At 23.4% G+C, this 19,316-nt stretch overlaps 1 protein-coding gene across 1 annotated transcript in view; it reads right to left on the bottom strand.

The window, feature by feature from the left end:
- Positions 1 to 5,997: 5,997 nt before the first annotated feature.
- The window catches only part of LOC111631543 (Down syndrome cell adhesion molecule-like protein Dscam2), a gene marked incomplete at its 5' end in the record, with an annotated part of 67,191 nt that continues 53,872 nt past the window's right edge, over positions 5,998 to 19,316 (bottom strand). The window contains 15 exons of the mRNA XM_023375803.1: positions 5,998 to 6,342; positions 6,764 to 6,949; positions 7,081 to 7,179; positions 7,499 to 7,736; positions 7,817 to 7,887; positions 9,054 to 9,224; positions 10,878 to 11,009; positions 13,617 to 13,765; positions 13,936 to 14,083; positions 15,697 to 15,870; positions 17,134 to 17,427; positions 17,849 to 18,034; positions 18,166 to 18,264; positions 18,584 to 18,821; positions 18,902 to 18,972. Of these exons, the coding sequence (XP_023231571.1) occupies positions 6,038 to 6,342; positions 6,764 to 6,949; positions 7,081 to 7,179; positions 7,499 to 7,736; positions 7,817 to 7,887; positions 9,054 to 9,224; positions 10,878 to 11,009; positions 13,617 to 13,765; positions 13,936 to 14,083; positions 15,697 to 15,870; positions 17,134 to 17,427; positions 17,849 to 18,034; positions 18,166 to 18,264; positions 18,584 to 18,821; positions 18,902 to 18,972 (2,561 nt within the window). The remainder of the gene's footprint in view (positions 6,343 to 6,763; positions 6,950 to 7,080; positions 7,180 to 7,498; positions 7,737 to 7,816; positions 7,888 to 9,053; positions 9,225 to 10,877; positions 11,010 to 13,616; positions 13,766 to 13,935; positions 14,084 to 15,696; positions 15,871 to 17,133; positions 17,428 to 17,848; positions 18,035 to 18,165; positions 18,265 to 18,583; positions 18,822 to 18,901; positions 18,973 to 19,316) is intronic.

Raw genomic sequence — 19,316 nt, 5'->3', positions numbered from 1 at the left:
TAAAATAAAGTTTTAAATAATTAAAAATAATGCAGTTCCAATAATTAAATAGGCATACATTTACATCCAAAGCAATTAATTTTTTAAGAATAATTAAAATTCATTATTCATCAGAATTTAATTATACTGCAGTAAAATATAAACATTAGTTAGATAATTTACTGTATAATTTTTTAAATATAAAAAAATGAAAGAAATTTCTTTGTAATTCTTTTTAAATGTAATGCTTGCAAAAGAATACTTGCAAACATCGAAAAAAATTAAAAATGAATAATTTCCAAAACGATAAAATGACCCCTTCTTTATTCAATTGTACTTTATAATTTGTTTCTTGTCAAGTGAAATCAAGAGAAACTGCTGAGTTGTGAACCGTGACTCATATATGAAAAGAACATAAATTTAAACAAATTATTCAATTTGTATTTCTAAAAAACACATAAAAATAAGGTAAGTTAAAGAAATACCTCGTAGCTTTAATATTAAATTTAACCTATTTTATAAATAAAAATTATTTATAATAAACAGACAAATATACATAACATTACTACAATGAACATTGTCTATTATTCAAAATAAAAATGTATTTAATTCAATTTATAAACATATAAAATAGCTAAAGATGATATAGGAAAATTATTATTTTTATATGAAGAAATTTAATTTAATGTATAAAAAAATAATAACTTTTAAATGAAAATAATTCACTATTACCAAATTTCAGAAAATGTAAACGATTATCAAGTTATTTAAATAAATATAACAATTATAGATGATGATTGTTTAATAAATGGAAAATGTTTCTCATTAAGATCAGTTCATATTAAACTATAGTTTTAGATAATAATAATGTTTATTATCATAATAATTGGTAAAGGACGAATTAAAATTATAAACTACAAGCATCTACAAATTTATTGCAACTTTAAATACTTGTATATAATCTAAAATAATATAATTTAATGAAAAGTTAAAGAATTTACAGAAAGAAAAGATGATCAATGTGCAATTTAATGTAAAATAAGATAAATTTGGAATAGTTTTTTTTTTTTTTAACTTCAAAACAATAATGTAAATTTAGTATTCAAATAAATTCAAAATGAAGAAATTGTAATGTTGAAATTTTATTATTATTAAATTGTTAAATTATCTTATTAAATACAAAATAGATAATAAAAATTAAACAAAATTTTAAAATTTAACCAGAATATATTTATTATCGTGTCTATACAATTTTATTTGGTAATTTTTACACAGATTTAATTCTGGAAAGAAATAATTTATCCTTATCGTGCTCATACATATTTTACTTTTAAAATCACTTATCTTCTGTACCCTTCATCACGTAGTTTATAAAAAAAACCACAGTAATTAAAAATTCAGGATATGCTGAGATAAGAATTCTATAAATAAACTAAATTTCCCATATTGACGACGAATATTTCATACAGAAACTTATATAACAGAATTTATCGATTGTCAGTTCATTTTTGATAATGATTAATTGTCCAAAATATTAATTTGTTTTAACGATTATTTTCAAACCAAATTAGTTTATTAATAAGTTTAAACGTTTTGTCTTTTAATAAACATGAATAATATGATAAGTTTACGACTATTTTTCCAGTTTCAGATTTAGTTTATTTAAATTTAATAAGTATATATTAAATGTTCATGTAAAGAAACCTTATTTTTTATCATCACAATATTATATTAATATTATACTCTATTCAAAGAAACGAAATAAATTATTATGTATGAATATGGAACCGACTATATGCATGAATTATTAATAAGAACAAACAGTATGTTAATTATTAATTAATTTACATAAAGCAGTGATTAATAAAACATTAAATATATTCCATTTATGTCCTTGAAGATACTGATGTATTGTACAGTACAAGAAACAATTCAAATAGAGTTCATAGCCACATTTATAATTCTACTTCACTCTATGATTTCAAAGAATATTTGATAAGAAATTTTTTAAAATTCTATAATTCAATTTTCTTATTAAACACAAAAAGTTTTTCTGCTCTGATGCTTTTACATTTAATCTGAATAAGCACATCAATATAATATCCTGCCTTTTTTATATTTTCTACATTAATTGACAAGAATAAATGTCCTCATCAATTTTCATTTTACTGTTCACGAAATAAGAAAGAATAACAAATTGTATTCTTCTTCGCATCTCATACGGATGACTTTCATAATGTTTTAAAAAATATTTTAAACTCGTGTAATAATTTATTTTTTATTTTTGAAAATTGGCCAAAATTGATGTTTTTGTTCCATATTCTTTATTTCTTTCAAATAATATAGAAATTGACATTTATCTGAACTTTATTCGAAGTCTTAAAGTTAGAAGAAGCGATGCATTCGGAAAATGCAGTTGTGTGTTAAATTTATTTATAAAGTTTACTATCAAATCAATATAAAAATCGTAATACATAGTAATATTTTATAAAGTAAATAAATATTACAGGCTTGCAAATATTAAATTAAAAAAAATAAAGTTATTTTCAATATAGTCTATATGATGACTTTTTATATTAATTCCCTATTTAGCGTTTTCCCTATCTATGTTCTTTATAGATATCCACCACAGAAGTAAAACACCATGGCTGTTAAAACAAAAAATATGAAAAATGTCATATGTAATTACAAAGCAGCTTTTATATATTATTGAACAAATTTTAAACAGTTTCATTAAATTTGAAGGGTAATGTTATAGATAAAATCTCAACACGCAGTTTCTGAACTTTGTGTATATATATGTATGTGTGTATTGTAGTTTATACAGTACCTTCTATATCGCTTCTATTCTGTATTTGCAAATAAAACGTAAATGACAGATTTATTGGCTATGAATTGTAGAAAATTGGAAAGAACGTGACTACAATTCTCAAACAACATTTTAATAAAGAAAAGATGGAAAGTAATCAAACGGAAGCATAACAAAGCGATTATACTGAATCAATGAACTGTATAGTAGCATAATAAAGGAAGTGTAACTAACATATTATATACGGTATTAATTGATAAAAAAAACAACTATGCTATATTTATTTTGTAAACAATAACAATTCCAAAATTATTTAATAAATATAATTGATATACTAAATAAGAAGATAAAGTAATCTATATAATAAACTTAAAATTAATTCTATATCCCAATATTTGTATATTTAGATGAAAGAAAGAATATATTGTCTTCATTATATACACATTACATATAATAATACATATATTATATCAGCTTTAAATTAATCATATAAAGGCATGTAAAATCAATTTTGCTTGAAATATTACTATTGAGAATTACTTTAATTTTATTTTTATTACTGAAAGTGGTATTAAATAAAATTTAAATAAGAGCTACAGAAAAATATACATTATATAAAAAATTATAGAAAAGCATACAAAAAACTCTATGATGGAGAATTAACTTCTAATATTTAACACTACCAACTCATGTATTATCTATACATAAAATATATATTTTAACGTTAAAATAAAAATTTTGAAGCAGTAACTCTAGAAAAATGAAACATATCTATCACATAAATAACATGTCAAAAATTTTAAAGTAGCCTATTTTTAAATCGATTCCAAAAGCATGATTAGAAATCCAAAAATAATANACATAATTAAGAATATATATTAAAAAATAGAAAGCAGCTCTTAGATTGAATCGCATTATTCAGGGTAATTAAACTGAAAATTTTTATAAAAATTTTACTTTAAATTTGGTTTTTATCCCTCCATTATCGAAACATAAAAACACTATGATAAATCTATCCTTTATTTACTTTGAACGTCCTTTGCATTAATTAAGACAAAGACCATTAGATAGATTATATACAACATTAAAAATTTTAAAAGCTTTAATCAAGAATTAACACGTTTTGAATTTGCATAAAAAAAAGAGCATCTCAAAAAATTTTTTAGGGAAAGATATTTAAGAGAAATATTTAAATTTATAAATTGTTCATAACATAACATATAATTTTTTAATCGATAACTGAAGTAAAACAAATTATAATTGATTATTTTAATATAATTTATAAGAGATTAAATAGCTTTTAAGTACTTTTATGTTCTTAAGAGATAAAAATACCAAAAAAAAGTTTTAAAGATTAGTTTCGAAATGCCAGTTGTATCGAACAAATGAAAAATAATACTTGGCAAAAGATAATTAATTATGATAAATTTAATGTATTGATTGATGAAGTTTAAACTTTTAAAAGTATTACTTTTAGTATGTGAAAGACGACAACAGAATAAATTCACATCATTAATACAAAACAGAATAAAGGAAATTTGATTCTCCGTTTACTGTTACAAATACACAATAAATTATCGTGACAGGTGATTAAAACGTTCATTAATAAGCTGAAATTTAAAAAAATTGAAATCAGTTCATTAAAAGAAAGGTTTTTTCCCGTTAAAAAAATTTGATTTTAGAACACTGATTAAATATTCTACCATTAGCTTTGTTTTCGTATTGTGTTCTTTTTTCATATCTTTATTTTTTTATTCCGGAATGAATCTTACTTGATTGATACTTGATGCCTTTAAATCATTTTTGATAAGGAATTCAGAAAAACTTCCTCCATATTTTATTATATAATTTCATTTATTTATAATCTATTGATTTTTTAAAACTCGTTCCACCGTGTGGACACTAAGAGAGGGCCTTTTTAGCAAATCCATTATGGGTTCGGACCAGATATATATATATATATATACAGGTATATTAAGAAGCCCCAAGTTAGGTTTTTGTTCAAAATCATTTATAATATTCATTTTCATTAAATATGAATTTTATGATATAGGCCTAAAATTTGATAATACATTGAAATATTCTTTCATTTAATCAATGTAGTTTGTAGAAATATATAAAATTGATTTAATTATTATTTAGAAGATTATAATTGTGATTGTTTATAATAAAAACTTAATCTAAGATTTGTATTTTCAAGTTTCACCTTTAAAAATAATTGATATTAATGTTTTGAAAAAGCTGAATCAACACAAAGTAATATACAGCAAATGGTTTCTACGTCGCAAAAAATAAACAATTTTTTTCCTTTTTCATTTTAGTAGCTGAACATCTTTGCTTCAAGATATCAGAACACACAAAGGTTTCCATTTTGAAACTTTTTATATTTTTCTTCTTCTGATCTATTGATTGCATTTTTAATTGAATCTCTTTCCAAAATCTAAACTAAAAGACATAATTAAAAAAGTGCAGCTATTATAACAAGTTTTCATCTAATAAAAATTAGCATATTCTCGCACAATCCATTAAAAATAATAATTAAAACTGATGTTTTAAACAGAAAATTAATGAAGTGTTGTTTGTTGAATCGATGGAATTAATTACAATAATGTTTTTCGAAAAAAAATTGCATTAAAATATACAGTTAAAATACTTCTACTATTGGATTTTTTGAACGAGATTAATTACTAACTGTAAACTTTAAGCATAAAAACGTTGCATATAGAAGCATTTTTATGTATCATTATGAAAATTTCTATATTTAAATCATAGTAATATAGTGATACGAAAGAACAGAAGCTTCAATTTTTCGCTGTATAAGCTACTGAATATAGGCTAATGCAATATTGATAAGAGACGATGTTCACTATAAATAACTTTTCAGATAAAAAATAAAAAAATAACATCGCAGCACAAAAGGTAAAATGTTTCTTGTCTTAAACGACTTTCGAAATAACGTCAATAGCAATAGAAATTTCAGGGAAAAACATCACATGTTAAAAATTTTTGTATTAGATTCTTCTTATAATATAAGCTGATTGAATTTTCCTTGTTTATTAAAAATATGAAATAACAATAAAGATATAAACAAAAATAAAAATTTTTTTGGAGAAGTCCGAAAATTAATTAAAAAATAAATTGAAGACATATTAAATTTAAATAAAAATTTTAAAATATTTTAAATTTAAAAATCAATACTTAGTGAAATTTACATGTAGTAAAGTTGCTTATAAATGCATATAAAAACGTTTAAAAATTACCTCCTTGTAAAGTTAAAGTTGCGAAACTATATTCTTCTTCAGTAGATCCTGCATCATTGTGAGCGGTGATTAGCAGATCATGCCAAGTCCCAGGACTCAGGTCTGCAATCATCACAACGTCCTGCTCAGGTAAGATATGGTTAGACACCAAAATCCATTCCCTGTGGCCTCTTGGCTTATATCGTACGACAAAATGGGAGATGGGACATCCGTCGTCTGCCCATGTTGATAGTCGAAGATGCACAGAAGTAACATTTACTTTCAGAAAAATATTCTCGTCAGGAGAAACAGGAGCTGGAAATTCAGAAAAGTTTCTAAAAAAATCAATAAACAACCCACATGCTCATTAGTTTTCTTGTCTGTTATTTGCTATTCCATATTCATTCAATGCTCGTTATGTAAAGCGTTAAGTGCTTTATTTTAACTAAGATAGGGATGATATAATTGACTTGACACTTCCATTAATAATTTTGTTTTTTAAACTTAATAAATGCAGTATATAAAATTAAATTATTAATCGTTTATAAAATTACTTACAAAAAAGTTAATCTTAGAATGGGAATTTGAGAACTTTTATCTTGTTAAAACTATTTAAACTTAAACACAACTTGTCCAAATATGCTATACATTTTTATAAAATAATAACTTTAATACATTTCTTTTATTATTTATATTTATATTTTATTTTATTGTTCAGTGTAGAATCAATGGTTACCTTTGCCTTTAGTTGAAGCATGCAATGTTTCACTTGGATTTCCTCTGCCTACATCATTAAATGCAATAAGTAATAGCTGGTAAGATGTTCCACAAAGTAAATTTTCTAACGTATAGTGATAATGATTTGAAGATAATTGAATTTCTTTCCACTCGTTAGTTTGATCCTTGTAATTCAAAATGTATCCTAAATAAGATATATAACGTAAATTATATTTATAAAAATAAAGTCTCAAATTAGAGAAAAGAAATCTAAAAAGTAAAAATTTTGCTTACAGCACATTAAAATTTTCTAATTAATATTTTAAACCAACCAACCATTTATTGGATTACTGTTATCTTCAGATGTTTCCCATTTTAAACTAATTGTATTTGATGTACTTCCAACAATATGCATGACTGGTGCTTTGGGTGGATCTGAAAATACATCGTTTAATTTAAACGAAAAATTCAGAAAATATTCAATTCTCTTTAAAACAGAATGCCAATTTTTAAAATAAGCTAGGAGTTATTTATTGTTTTTGATGTTTAATATGATGTTTCTATAATTTAATATCCTTTAGCGAAGAAATGAAAAATGCTGTTTACAAATATGCAGCCTATACGGTCCGTAAATTTTTGAAAATGTATTGATATCAAAGATAAGAAGACCAAACATTTTTCTCAAATTTTTCAAACTATAATCTAAAAAAATGTTGTATTATATACACATGTAATATCTTATATTATATCTTACCCATTAAAAACGTTTGAACTATGACTTCTTCAGAAGCTGGTCCTGCACCTTGGCTATTGAATGCTTGAACCACTATACTATATTTTGTTGATCTCTTTAAATTTGTAATTGTATACTCAGCTGTCATCTGATCTTTTTTAAGATGGACGGTTTTATATATATATTGGTTTGTACTTTCACTTTCTTTGTATCCTACATAAAAATCCTCAACTTGTACTCGTTCCGATCTAAATGGAATCTGTTTAAAATGTATTATTATGTAAAATAGATAAATGACATACATATGCAATTATAATTAATAAATTCAATTTATATTACCTCCCAAGTTACTCTCACTGATTTTGAATCAAGAGGAACCGCTTTGACATTCACTGGTGGATTTCTTGGAGCTATTTATAATTATTAAAATATCAAATATAGTATCAGAATTGTTACAAAGGGAGATTTAAAAACATTAGAGCGAAAAATTAAACATTTAATTAAACTAATACAACATCTTTATACTAAATTTTCATGCAATTTAAAATAAAAAAACACTTTAATATTTTCTTATATAATTAAGGATTCTTTATAGCAACAAAAATTTATAAAATTGTGAAATTGAAATTTTACATTTCGTTTCATTTATTATTTAAAAAACTCCATTTATAAATAATAATAATGCCGCAATAAAAGATATAAAAAATGTTAAATAATAATTTTTATTTTCCTCAAAGGAATTTTGTTTTCTTCATTTAAACAGAATCGATTCAGTAAGAATATTCTCATTCGATAAGAATTCAGAAAAAAAATAATTTATTAATGGTATTCTAATGGACAAAAGTTTATTTTATTCATACTTTTTCAACATAACCGAAGAAATAAAAGAAAACTGTACTCCAGTTAAAGAATTATGAAGGGAATTTGTACATGTAACCTTTATTACTTGAGCAAATATTATCTACCATGCTAAAGTAAAAGAGATTCGCTTCATAAATGACATAAAATATCATATAAATATTATAACAGATAAAATATTTTTGATTCTACATATTATATCTTATATTAATAGAGTTATTATTAATAGAAAAAGAAAGTGGATTTTAATTTTAATAAAAGTATATATAGCTGCTACTTGAAGTAGATTTTTATTAATGTCTAGAAAGTTTTTATGGTAATTGTAAATTAATCTTACTTTCGTATTTTTATTTACACTAATCTTGTTTTATTTAATTTCGAAAATTAATATAATTTTCGAAATTAAATAAGAGATTATTGAACATATAATAGTGTTTTATATCAATATATTAATATATATTATTTAAAAAGTTAAAATCGTTTAATTTAATTTAATTTAAAATTATAACTTCATTAATGTTTTTGTTCATTATTACAAGTTTTATATATAAAGAAAATTTATTGTAAAAATATTAACAGATCTAAACTTTATGTTTTTCTACAGAAGAATTTTTATATAATAAGTTAAAAATAATTTTCTATGAGAATGATAGTTTTTCAGTGAGGAATCTGAAGGTTATTTTTCAATTAAATTTCAGTCGATGGATAGATATATTACCTTCAGCAGCTGTTGTTACGGTGATTGTTTTGCTAGGTGAACTGTGACCAATACTGTTCTTGGCAAATACGTGGATGTTATAGCTAGTCATAGATTGCAGCCCAGTTATTGTTGCTGTGGTATCTGCACTGGATACAATGACTCTTCTGGAACGGTTAGATGGCCATTCCTCTAGAAAGAAAACATCAATTAAGAAGGATATAATAGTGCTGTCGATAAACTAACAGTTCGCCAATGCACTTATATCATCTAATTTATTACGTCATGAAATGAATATTCATTAAAATTATTTATTGTTATTATAGGAATAACTGTTAAAATGTTACGATTTAAATTAGTAAATTTAAATTTTAAATTAAAATTTTATATATATAACATACGCATACAGTAGTTAAATATTAATTAAATCAAAATTTATATTATAACATAAAATCTTTCAACTGTAACAATTCATTGAATAACTTTAATTAAACATTATGTTGTAAAAGGAAAGTAGACACTCCGAATTTTATGCTAGAAAAGTTTAATACGTATAAGTTATATTAAAATTTTATGTAGTATATGTTACGTATTTGATTATATAGGCTAATATGTAACAAATATATGCTTTATTATCTAATAATTCTCATAAGATAAACTTGATATAATGAAGTTATACATATTATTAAACTAGAAAAATTTTATGAATATCACGAGATCTTGATTATAAACTTTAGTGCACTTTGTCTTAATGTGTTAATTTCCTGTTCTATGACTAAAACAAACACATAACAAGATTACGTACGCTATTACCTTGGACAAAGCACATAAAGAATGCATTATTGGGTCTGAGAAACAAAAATTCTACGAAGATATCTATCGAGTATACCTTAATAATGTGTATAACATAAATCATTATAATAAAATTAATATTCATAACAGCATAATATATATATAGTAATTTTAGAATAATTAATTTATTCAACGTGAAGGAATAGTTCTGATTAGGATAATTTTGAAATTCTGTTATATTAATTAGGATTCAAATGCATTTAGAGATTTAATATATTTATACAAATTCTTTGATAGTAAATTTTAAATATATTTAAATATATTCAATAAGGCTGTCAAGTTTTTCTTCCTCTATTATTGTGAGATAAGGAAAATTTAATATAAATAATTATATACAGATATATTCAGATATAACTAAATATACTGTATATATATTAAATTTATTGAAATATTAGTAAATTTAATAGAATAATAAACTGAAAATTTCTTTCATTTCATATTATTTCCAAACATATACATATATTGTATATAGGCCTATGCATTTCTGACAAAATGCTCATTATAATAATATGCAATTTACAAGTGCAAAATATTCAGAAAATATTAAATTAATTTTTTGTACATATCAAAGATGTAGCTTTAAGCAATAGAAGATTACATTTGATTATGATGAGGTTTTTGACAAATGATTTTATGACACATTTTAAAATTATTCTTAGACACGCGATAAAAATACTGAAAGGAAAGTATGCAATTATATGCACATTTATAAGAAAACTTATTATTGAAGACGTAGCATTTAATTAAAGATTATCCCGCTAAAGAGATCGATATGCAAAAAGGAAAAGAAAAATTTGCACACATACACTCACACGTGCATTTGAATGTATACAAAAAAAGACAAATGGAGATTTCATAAAATGAACTGTAACCATTCATTACTAATCCAATAAAGAGAGAAAGATAATTATATAGATTAATAGACAACGATTATACTGAATGAATGCTATCAGAATGAACACACCTGTTCAATTCTCAACATATATTACCTACCTTTTTCCTGCTTATAACTGATGACGTAAGATGTTATTGGTGAATTACCAGAATAGGGAGGTGACCATAAAAGACTAGCTGCAGTACTAGTGACTTCAATAACACGTACGTCTTCGGGAGGATCCGGAGTTTCTAAGAACAAAATGAGAAATTTTGTATCAAACACGTCAACTGTTATTTTGAAATTAATCGATTATTTTTATTTCTGCATCATCAACTATGATTTTTCCAACTAGACAGAATTTTCTTTTGAATAATAAATGATTAAATGTTATACGTCAAGTTCCTCTTTCATTTTGCCAATAAAATTGATGTATTCATGTATACGTTATGTCAGGCTCGTTTATTTTGAAGTTTTTAGTTAGTTTGATAATCTTATGAATTTAACAAAATATTAAGGAAAACATGTAATGATTTAAAAGTCTTAAATTTGCATAATGAACAATCGATATATTTTTTTTATTTGTAAAAAAAATTGTAAAATTGCTAATGTATAAATTAAATTTATATGCAGAAATTTTTTCTATTTTTTATAGAATATATTTTCAAATATTATTGAAATATTTTATTAAATTTGATATGAAGAATTGATTATGGTAGTTACATTAAATTAAGAAAACATTTTTTTATTTAAGTTCACTTGTTATCGTACAGAGTACAATAACACACACACACACACACACACACATATATATATATAATAATTAAATTTAATATAATATATATATATATATCACAAATATATAAAATTTGATTATTCCTATTCGTTGTATAAACTTTAAATGAAGAAGATTTGCCATTAGTAATTTATTTCAATGTAAGTCATTCTGTACGATATCATTACTGAAATATCAAGGATTTAATGTAGAATTGTTGCAGGAATTACTGAGTCAACGAAAATTAGTTAAGGATACAGAAATTGGCAAAAATAGGCTTATCTCTGGCTATTCTTACTTGCTCAATTTATCGTCTTTAAGGCAATTAAGCTTATACTTCCAGTTAATTTTCATTTAATTATTTATTACTACACTGTTATATATTAAATCCTACATGTACTGTTCATATATATTTCTATTTCTTTATCTTCTACTTTCTCTTTCTCCCATTCTTTAGTATATACTTCTATTTTAAAATTTTCTTTTCTGATATGAAAAGAAAATTTTATGATATTAAAAGAATGTATATGTATGATATATATATACACACATTTTCATTTTTCCTACTCCCGTGTTCGTTATTATCATTAAATGTAAGTAAAGACTAAAATTGTATCTTACTGAAGTATTTCTACTTTAAAATTTATGTATAACAACGACTGATGTACTGTACTACCCAGTAATTGCATTGAAAATATATAAGAAAATATAAATAAATAAAAAATTGTCATATTCAATTTTTACAAAATATTAAGTAAAAAATTTACAAAAAATCTACTTTAAAGTAAAAAATATATACTTTACAAAGTCTCTTTTTTATTTAATGGCAGAAATCATTCGTGAATTTTTTCATTTATCCGTATCTTACTTTTATAGTAGTTTCAATGATTATCAATAAATTTTTATTATTTAATATTGCATTTCGATATTTAAAATAAAAAGCACAGCATTTCACTCATGAATGTTTTAATTCTCATATTATATTTTACGCAATTTTTAAAAATTAATAAAAAGTTAATAAATTTCAAAGTAAGTTATAAAATCACTAATATTAAAAACAACATTAATTTTTATTTAATTTTTTGATTAACTTATGCGTAAATTATTAATAATGTGAATTAATTAAAATAAATTAATAAATGATTAATTATTGCACTTTTTATTTCCCGAGGAAATTAAATTACGTAGTAGTGTCAGCTGATGTTCTTATAACATGTAAGTTTACGGCAATGTCAATTTTTTAAACGTAACATTATTCAACAGTTAGTATTAAAAAATTTCAAAAATATATCAATTAGTATGAAATTAAATCTAACTAATAATTATAATTTACATTTTTTTTTTTTAACTTATAGCAAGATGAGAATGAGTTAACTCTGTAAAGTAAATATCGAATTAATTTTTCAAGAATTAAGTTTATTTTAATCTTCTTATTTTCAATTTGATCAAGATCTACTTCAATCAAACTTTAAATTGTTAATGGATGTTTACATAATTTTAAAAGTAATATCATTAATTAAATATTTATTGCTTAGCAAGAGTATTTTAAATTGTCAACTTGACAACTATCTGCATTAATGTTAACTTACTAATAAAAATAATTCTTCAAAGAAGAAAAATATTTTAAAATAAATGCAAGGTTAATGGAAAAACTGTATTTAAACTCTTTAAAAATCCCAAGTTTTTCAGACTTATGCATATGATATTGTTTTTTTCTTTGAAGCATTATATCGAACTAAAACTAATTTAATATATATTAAAATTTTAAAACAGTAATATAATTAAATTATTACGGATAAATTATTATTTGATTCCATTATCCTATTAATATTTTCTGTAATGAATGTGAATGCAATTTATCTCAACAATAACATTTAGACTAGTCATTTACAGAAACTAAATTATTGGATATTTATCTTTAGTTTATATTAATGCATATTTATAAACAAACATTTGAATATAATTTCTGTTTCTTATCATATTAAACGTTCAAACCTAATGTATAAAGCAAATATCAAATGTAATTTCTTAAATTGTTATCTTTCGGATAAATTTAAATTTATCTCTTCTTGTTATAACTTACCTTGAACAATAAGTCTGACTTTTGTCTTCTGAATACCGTAAGGATTTGATGCTAAACAAGTGTAGGTGTTTGTATCCTCTCTTTCTGCATGTGATATTGTAACTAAGGAAGTTTTGATATCTGCTCTTTCAGTTTCTTCTATTGTATAGCTAAAATTTAATTTAATACTTTTACCAAAACTTAAATATATAAGTTAAATATAGTTAGGCATAGTAGATTTGCGATATATTTTCATACATTTATAAAATTCATATTTTGAGTCAGAAATATTTGCAATATTCTCTAAATCATCTATTCATTATAACAGAAATATACTAACCGTTTTATTTGATATAATGCTAAAGGAAATCCTACTTTATCCCAACTTATTGTTAGAGGAGGATCTCCAGAAGCAGAGCAAGACAATGTTGCTCTTTCGGATTTCTTTACTTGTACAACTTGAGTTGAACTTTGTATTTGTGGAGCAGCTACGAAATAAGAAAAGAGAAGTATTAAATCACAGAAGATAAAAATAAAAGTATTGTATTGCGAAGTTATAAATCTTTACTTTTATAATACTCTTCGTGTAAGAAATTTTTCAGTTTAAATGATTTAGTGTTAAATTGAAATTTTAAAGTTAATATTAAAAAAAAAATTCATATATACAAAATTTAACTTTGAAAATAATGAAATCACTTTAAAATAAATTTATTCGTTAATGAATAAATTGAAATAATGTACTGAAGAAATTTGATATTAATTAAAATTCTGTTTAAAAGTAATTTCTAGCTTGGAAAATTTATGTAGAAAAATTTTAATTGCTTTATGATCTAACTGTGTTTAAAATTCTTGAAAATTATTTTTAAAGTATACTTTAAAATTATATTAACAAAAATTAAATTTGCAAGGCAAAATTTTATCAATTAACTATTTTTCATATAAATGAATTTTTCTTTCGTTTAACTCGGAACTTAATTTGTAAGCTTTAGAAATGATTTAATTAAGTATTGAAATAACTTTAAAATTTTTAATTTTATTTCCGTCAGCAAGAAATGACGAATGAACATAATATAAATAATTATTTTAAAAAACAAATATAATAGATCCGATTATTCATTTTATTTAATATAAAGGAATTATATTTATTCAATTGTTTACTTTACAACTAAAAGTTTAGCATAGACTCTCAAGAGTTGTATAATTTAAAATATTATTAAAAATTCCAGACAAATTAATTAGTTTAATTTCAAGTGAAATTCAAAATGGAATACAAAACAAAAACTTAGAAGGAAATTAAATTCCATATAAAGTTAATCGTTACTTTTTGAAAAAAGCAATGTGCTAAACTCATACAAAAGAAAAATTAAGTTGAAACAAACAATAAAAATCTCATATAGGATTTAAAGGATTGATTTTATGGAGGAAACTTGTTGGCTAAAGTCAAGATTTCTGTCTTTACTGACAGATTCGTTAGTTTTGAAATTAGCTCAATCTATTTTTGTACTTCTATAATGTCCTCTCGTGTCATTAGATAAGTTGTACCGGTTCTTTGCGTAAAGTAGAGTGCAATTAAACGATAGTCATTTTTTTTTCTTCCTTCCACTAACGTCTTCAAAACAACCATCTAGAAATTTTGTTTTAATGAGAAACATTTAAAACGATTTTGATATTCTAGCAAACGACAGAAATTCTAATGTCCCTTTGTAAATTGTGCAATAATAACAATCTTCTTAAATGACTTCAGATATTTGAACTTTATAAAAAAAATAAAAGAAACCAACACAATAATAATAATAATAATAATAAATTTTAATGACACGAATACTTTTCAATGAAAAAAGTATTAAAAATGGGGAAAAATGCACCTTACGGGTTTTTGATAGATAAATATTCTTGTTTAAAACTAAAATAAAATATCTTACATGTCATTTTTTATGATATTGATACAAAAAACGGATTTAATCATAGGATGTTCCTATAGTTAATTTATTACTTCTACTATAAAAGTCATACCACATTTACCAGGGAAATGTATATAATAAATTTTATGTTAGAAAAGAATCATACATAAATAGCTTAGTAACGTTATTTATATACGTACAGTGAACGGTTAACTGTACATCTTCTCTCAAAGGTTCTCCTACGTCATTACTAGTCTCACACATGTAATATCCAATATCAGTCTTTTCTGCAGCTGTGATCGTTAAAGAACCGTTTTCGAGAACATAAATCCGTGAACTGCTGAGTACGCTATGATATTCTTTCCTTTCTCCATCTGCATATTTTAACAAATGACTGTAATCACTTCTATCATTAGTAGAAATAAGGGTGATACTTTCGTTAATTTTAAAACTTTCTTAAACGTAAATTAAATATTAAAAAAACGAAAAAAAAAATACANTGATTTAATTATTATTTAGAAGATTATAATTGTGATTGTTTATAATAAAAACTTAATCTAAGATTTGTATTTTCAAGTTTCACCTTTAAAAATAATTGATATTAATGTTTTGAAAAAGCTGAATCAACACAAAGTAATATACAGCAAATGGTTTCTACGTCGCAAAAAATAAACAATTTTTTTCCTTTTTCATTTTAGTAGCTGAACATCTTTGCTTCAAGATATCAGAACACACAAAGGTTTCCATTTTGAAACTTTTTATATTTTTCTTCTTCTGATCTATTGATTGCATTTTTAATTGAATCTCTTTCCAAAATCTAAACTAAAGGACATAATTAAAAAAGTGCAGCTATTATAACAAGTTTTCATCTAATAAAAATTAGCATATTCTCGCACAATCCATTAAAAATAATAATTAAAACTGATGTTTTAAACAGAAAATTAATGAAGTGTTGTTTGTTGAATCGATGGAATTAATTACAATAATGTTTTTCGAAAAAAAATTGCATTAAAATATACAGTTAAAATACTTCTACTATTGGATTTTTTGAACGAGATTAATTACTAACTGTAAACTTTAAGCATAAAAACGTTGCATATAGAAGCATTTTTATGTATCATTATGAAAATTTCTATATTTAAATCATAGTAATATAGTGATACGAAAGAACAGAAGCTTCAATTTTTCGCTGTATAAGCTACTGAATATAGGCTAATGCAATATTGATAAGAGACGATGTTCACTATAAATAACTTTTCAGATAAAAAATAAAAAAATAACATCGCAGCACAAAAGGTAAAATGTTTCTTGTCTTAAACGACTTTCGAAATAACGTCAATAGCAATAGAAATTTCAGGGAAAAACATCACATGTTAAAAATTTTTGTATTAGATTCTTCTTATAATATAAGCTGATTGAATTTTCCTTGTTTATTAAAAATATGAAATAACAATAAAGATATAAACAAAAATAAAAAATTTTTTGGAGAAGTCCGAAAATTAATTAAAAAATAAATTGAAGACATATTAAATTTAAATAAAAATTTTAAAATATTTTAAATTTAAAAATCAATACTTAGTGAAATTTACATGTAGTAAAGTTGCTTATAAATGCATATAAAAACGTTTAAAAATTACCTCCTTGTAAAGTTAAAGTTGCGAAACTATATTCTTCTTCAGTAGATCCTGCATCATTGTGAGCGGTGATTAGCAGATCATGCCAAGTCCCAGGACTCAGGTCTGCAATCATCACAACGTCCTGCTCAGGTAAGATATGGTTAGACACCAAAATCCATTCCCTGTGGCCTCTTGGCTTATATCGTACGACAAAATGGGAGATGGGACATCCGTCGTCTGCCCATGTTGATAGTCGAAGATGCACAGAAGTAACATTTACTTTCAGAAAAATATTCTCGTCAGGAGAAACAGGAGCTGGAAATTCAGAAAAGTTTCTAAAAAAATCAATAAACAACCCACATGCTCATTAGTTTTCTTGTCTGTTATTTGCTATTCCATATTCATTCAATGCTCGTTATGTAAAGCGTTAAGTGCTTTATTTTAACTAAGATAGGGATGATATAATTGACTTGACACTTCCATTAATAATTTTGTTTTTTAAACTTAATAAATGCAGTATATAAAATTAAATTATTAATCGTTTATAAAATTACTTACAAAAAAGTTAATCTTAGAATGGGAATTTGAGAACTTTTATCTTGTTAAAACTATTTAAACTTAAACACAACTTGTCCAAATATGCTATACATTTTTATAAAATAATAACTTTAATACATTTCTTTTATTATTTATATTTATATTTTATTTTATTGTTCAGTGTAGAATCAATGGTTACCTTTGCCTTTAGTTGAAGCATGCAATGTTTCACTTGGATTTCCTCTGCCTACATCATTAAATGCAATAAGTAATAGCTGGTAAGATGTTCCACAAAGTAAATTTTCTAACGTATAGTGATAATGATTTGAAGATAATTGAATTTCTTTCCACTCGTTAGTTTGATCCTTGTAATTCAAAATGTATCCTAAATAAGATATATAACGTAAATTATATTTATAAAAATAAAGTCTCAAATTAGAGAAAAGAAATCTAAAAAGTAAAAATTTTGCTTACAGCACATTAAAATTTTCTAATTAATATTTTAAACCAACCAACCATTTATTGGATTACTGTTATCTTCAGATGTTTCCCATTTTAAACTAATTGTATTTGATGTACTTCCAACAATATGCATGACTGGTGCTTTGGGTGGATCTGAAAATACATCGTTTAATTTAAACGAAAAATTCAGAAAATATTCAATTCTCTTTAAAACAGAATGCCAATTTTTAAAATAAGCTAGGAGTTATTTATTGTTTTTGATGTTTAATATGATGTTTCTATAATTTAATATCCTTTAGCGAAGAAATGAAAAATGCTGTTTACAAATATGCAGCCTATACGGTCCGTAAATTTTTGAAAATGTATTGATATCAAAGATAAGAAGACCAAACATTTTTCTCAAATTTTTCAAACTATAATCTAAAAAAATGTTGTATTATATACACATGTAATATCTTATATTATATCTTACCCATTAAAAACGTTTGAACTATGACTTCTTCAGAAGCTGGTCCTGCACCTTGGCTATTGAATGCTTGAACCACTATACTATATTTTGTTGATCTCTTTAAATTTGTAATTGTATACTCAGCTGTCATCTGATCTTTTTTAAGATGGACGGTTTTATATATATATTGGTTTGTACTTTCACTTTCTTTGTATCCTACATAAAAATCCTCAACTTGTACTCGTTCCGATCTAAATGGAATCTGTTTAAAATGTATTATTATGTAAAATAGATAAATGACATACATATGCAATTATAATTAATAAATTCAATTTATATTACCTCCCAAGTTACTCTCACTGATTTTGAATCAAGAGGAACCGCTTTGACATTCACTGGTGGATTTCTTGGAGCTATTTATAATTATTAAAATATCAAATATAGTATCAGAATTGTTACAAAGGGAGATTTAAAAACATTAGAGCGAAAAATTAAACATTTAATTAAACTAATACAACATCTTTATACTAAATTTTCATGCAATTTAAAATAAAAAAACACTTTAATATTTTCTTATATAATTAAGGATTCTTTATAGCAACAAAAATTTATAAAATTGTGAAATTGAAATTTTACATTTCGTTTCATTTATTATTTAAAAAACTCCATTTATAAATAATAATAATGCCGCAATAAAAGATATAAAAAATGTTAAATAATAATTTTTATTTTCCTCAAAGGAATTTTGTTTTCTTCA

Source organism: Centruroides sculpturatus, unplaced genomic scaffold (assembly GCF_000671375.1).
Source record: "Centruroides sculpturatus isolate CEXI.00-Female unplaced genomic scaffold, Cexi_2.0 scaffold712, whole genome shotgun sequence".
In the NCBI taxonomy this organism is placed as follows: domain Eukaryota; kingdom Metazoa; phylum Arthropoda; class Arachnida; order Scorpiones; family Buthidae; genus Centruroides; species Centruroides sculpturatus.
The sequence above is the reverse complement of the archived record's forward strand: the minus strand, read 5'-3'. Positions and strand labels throughout refer to the sequence as shown.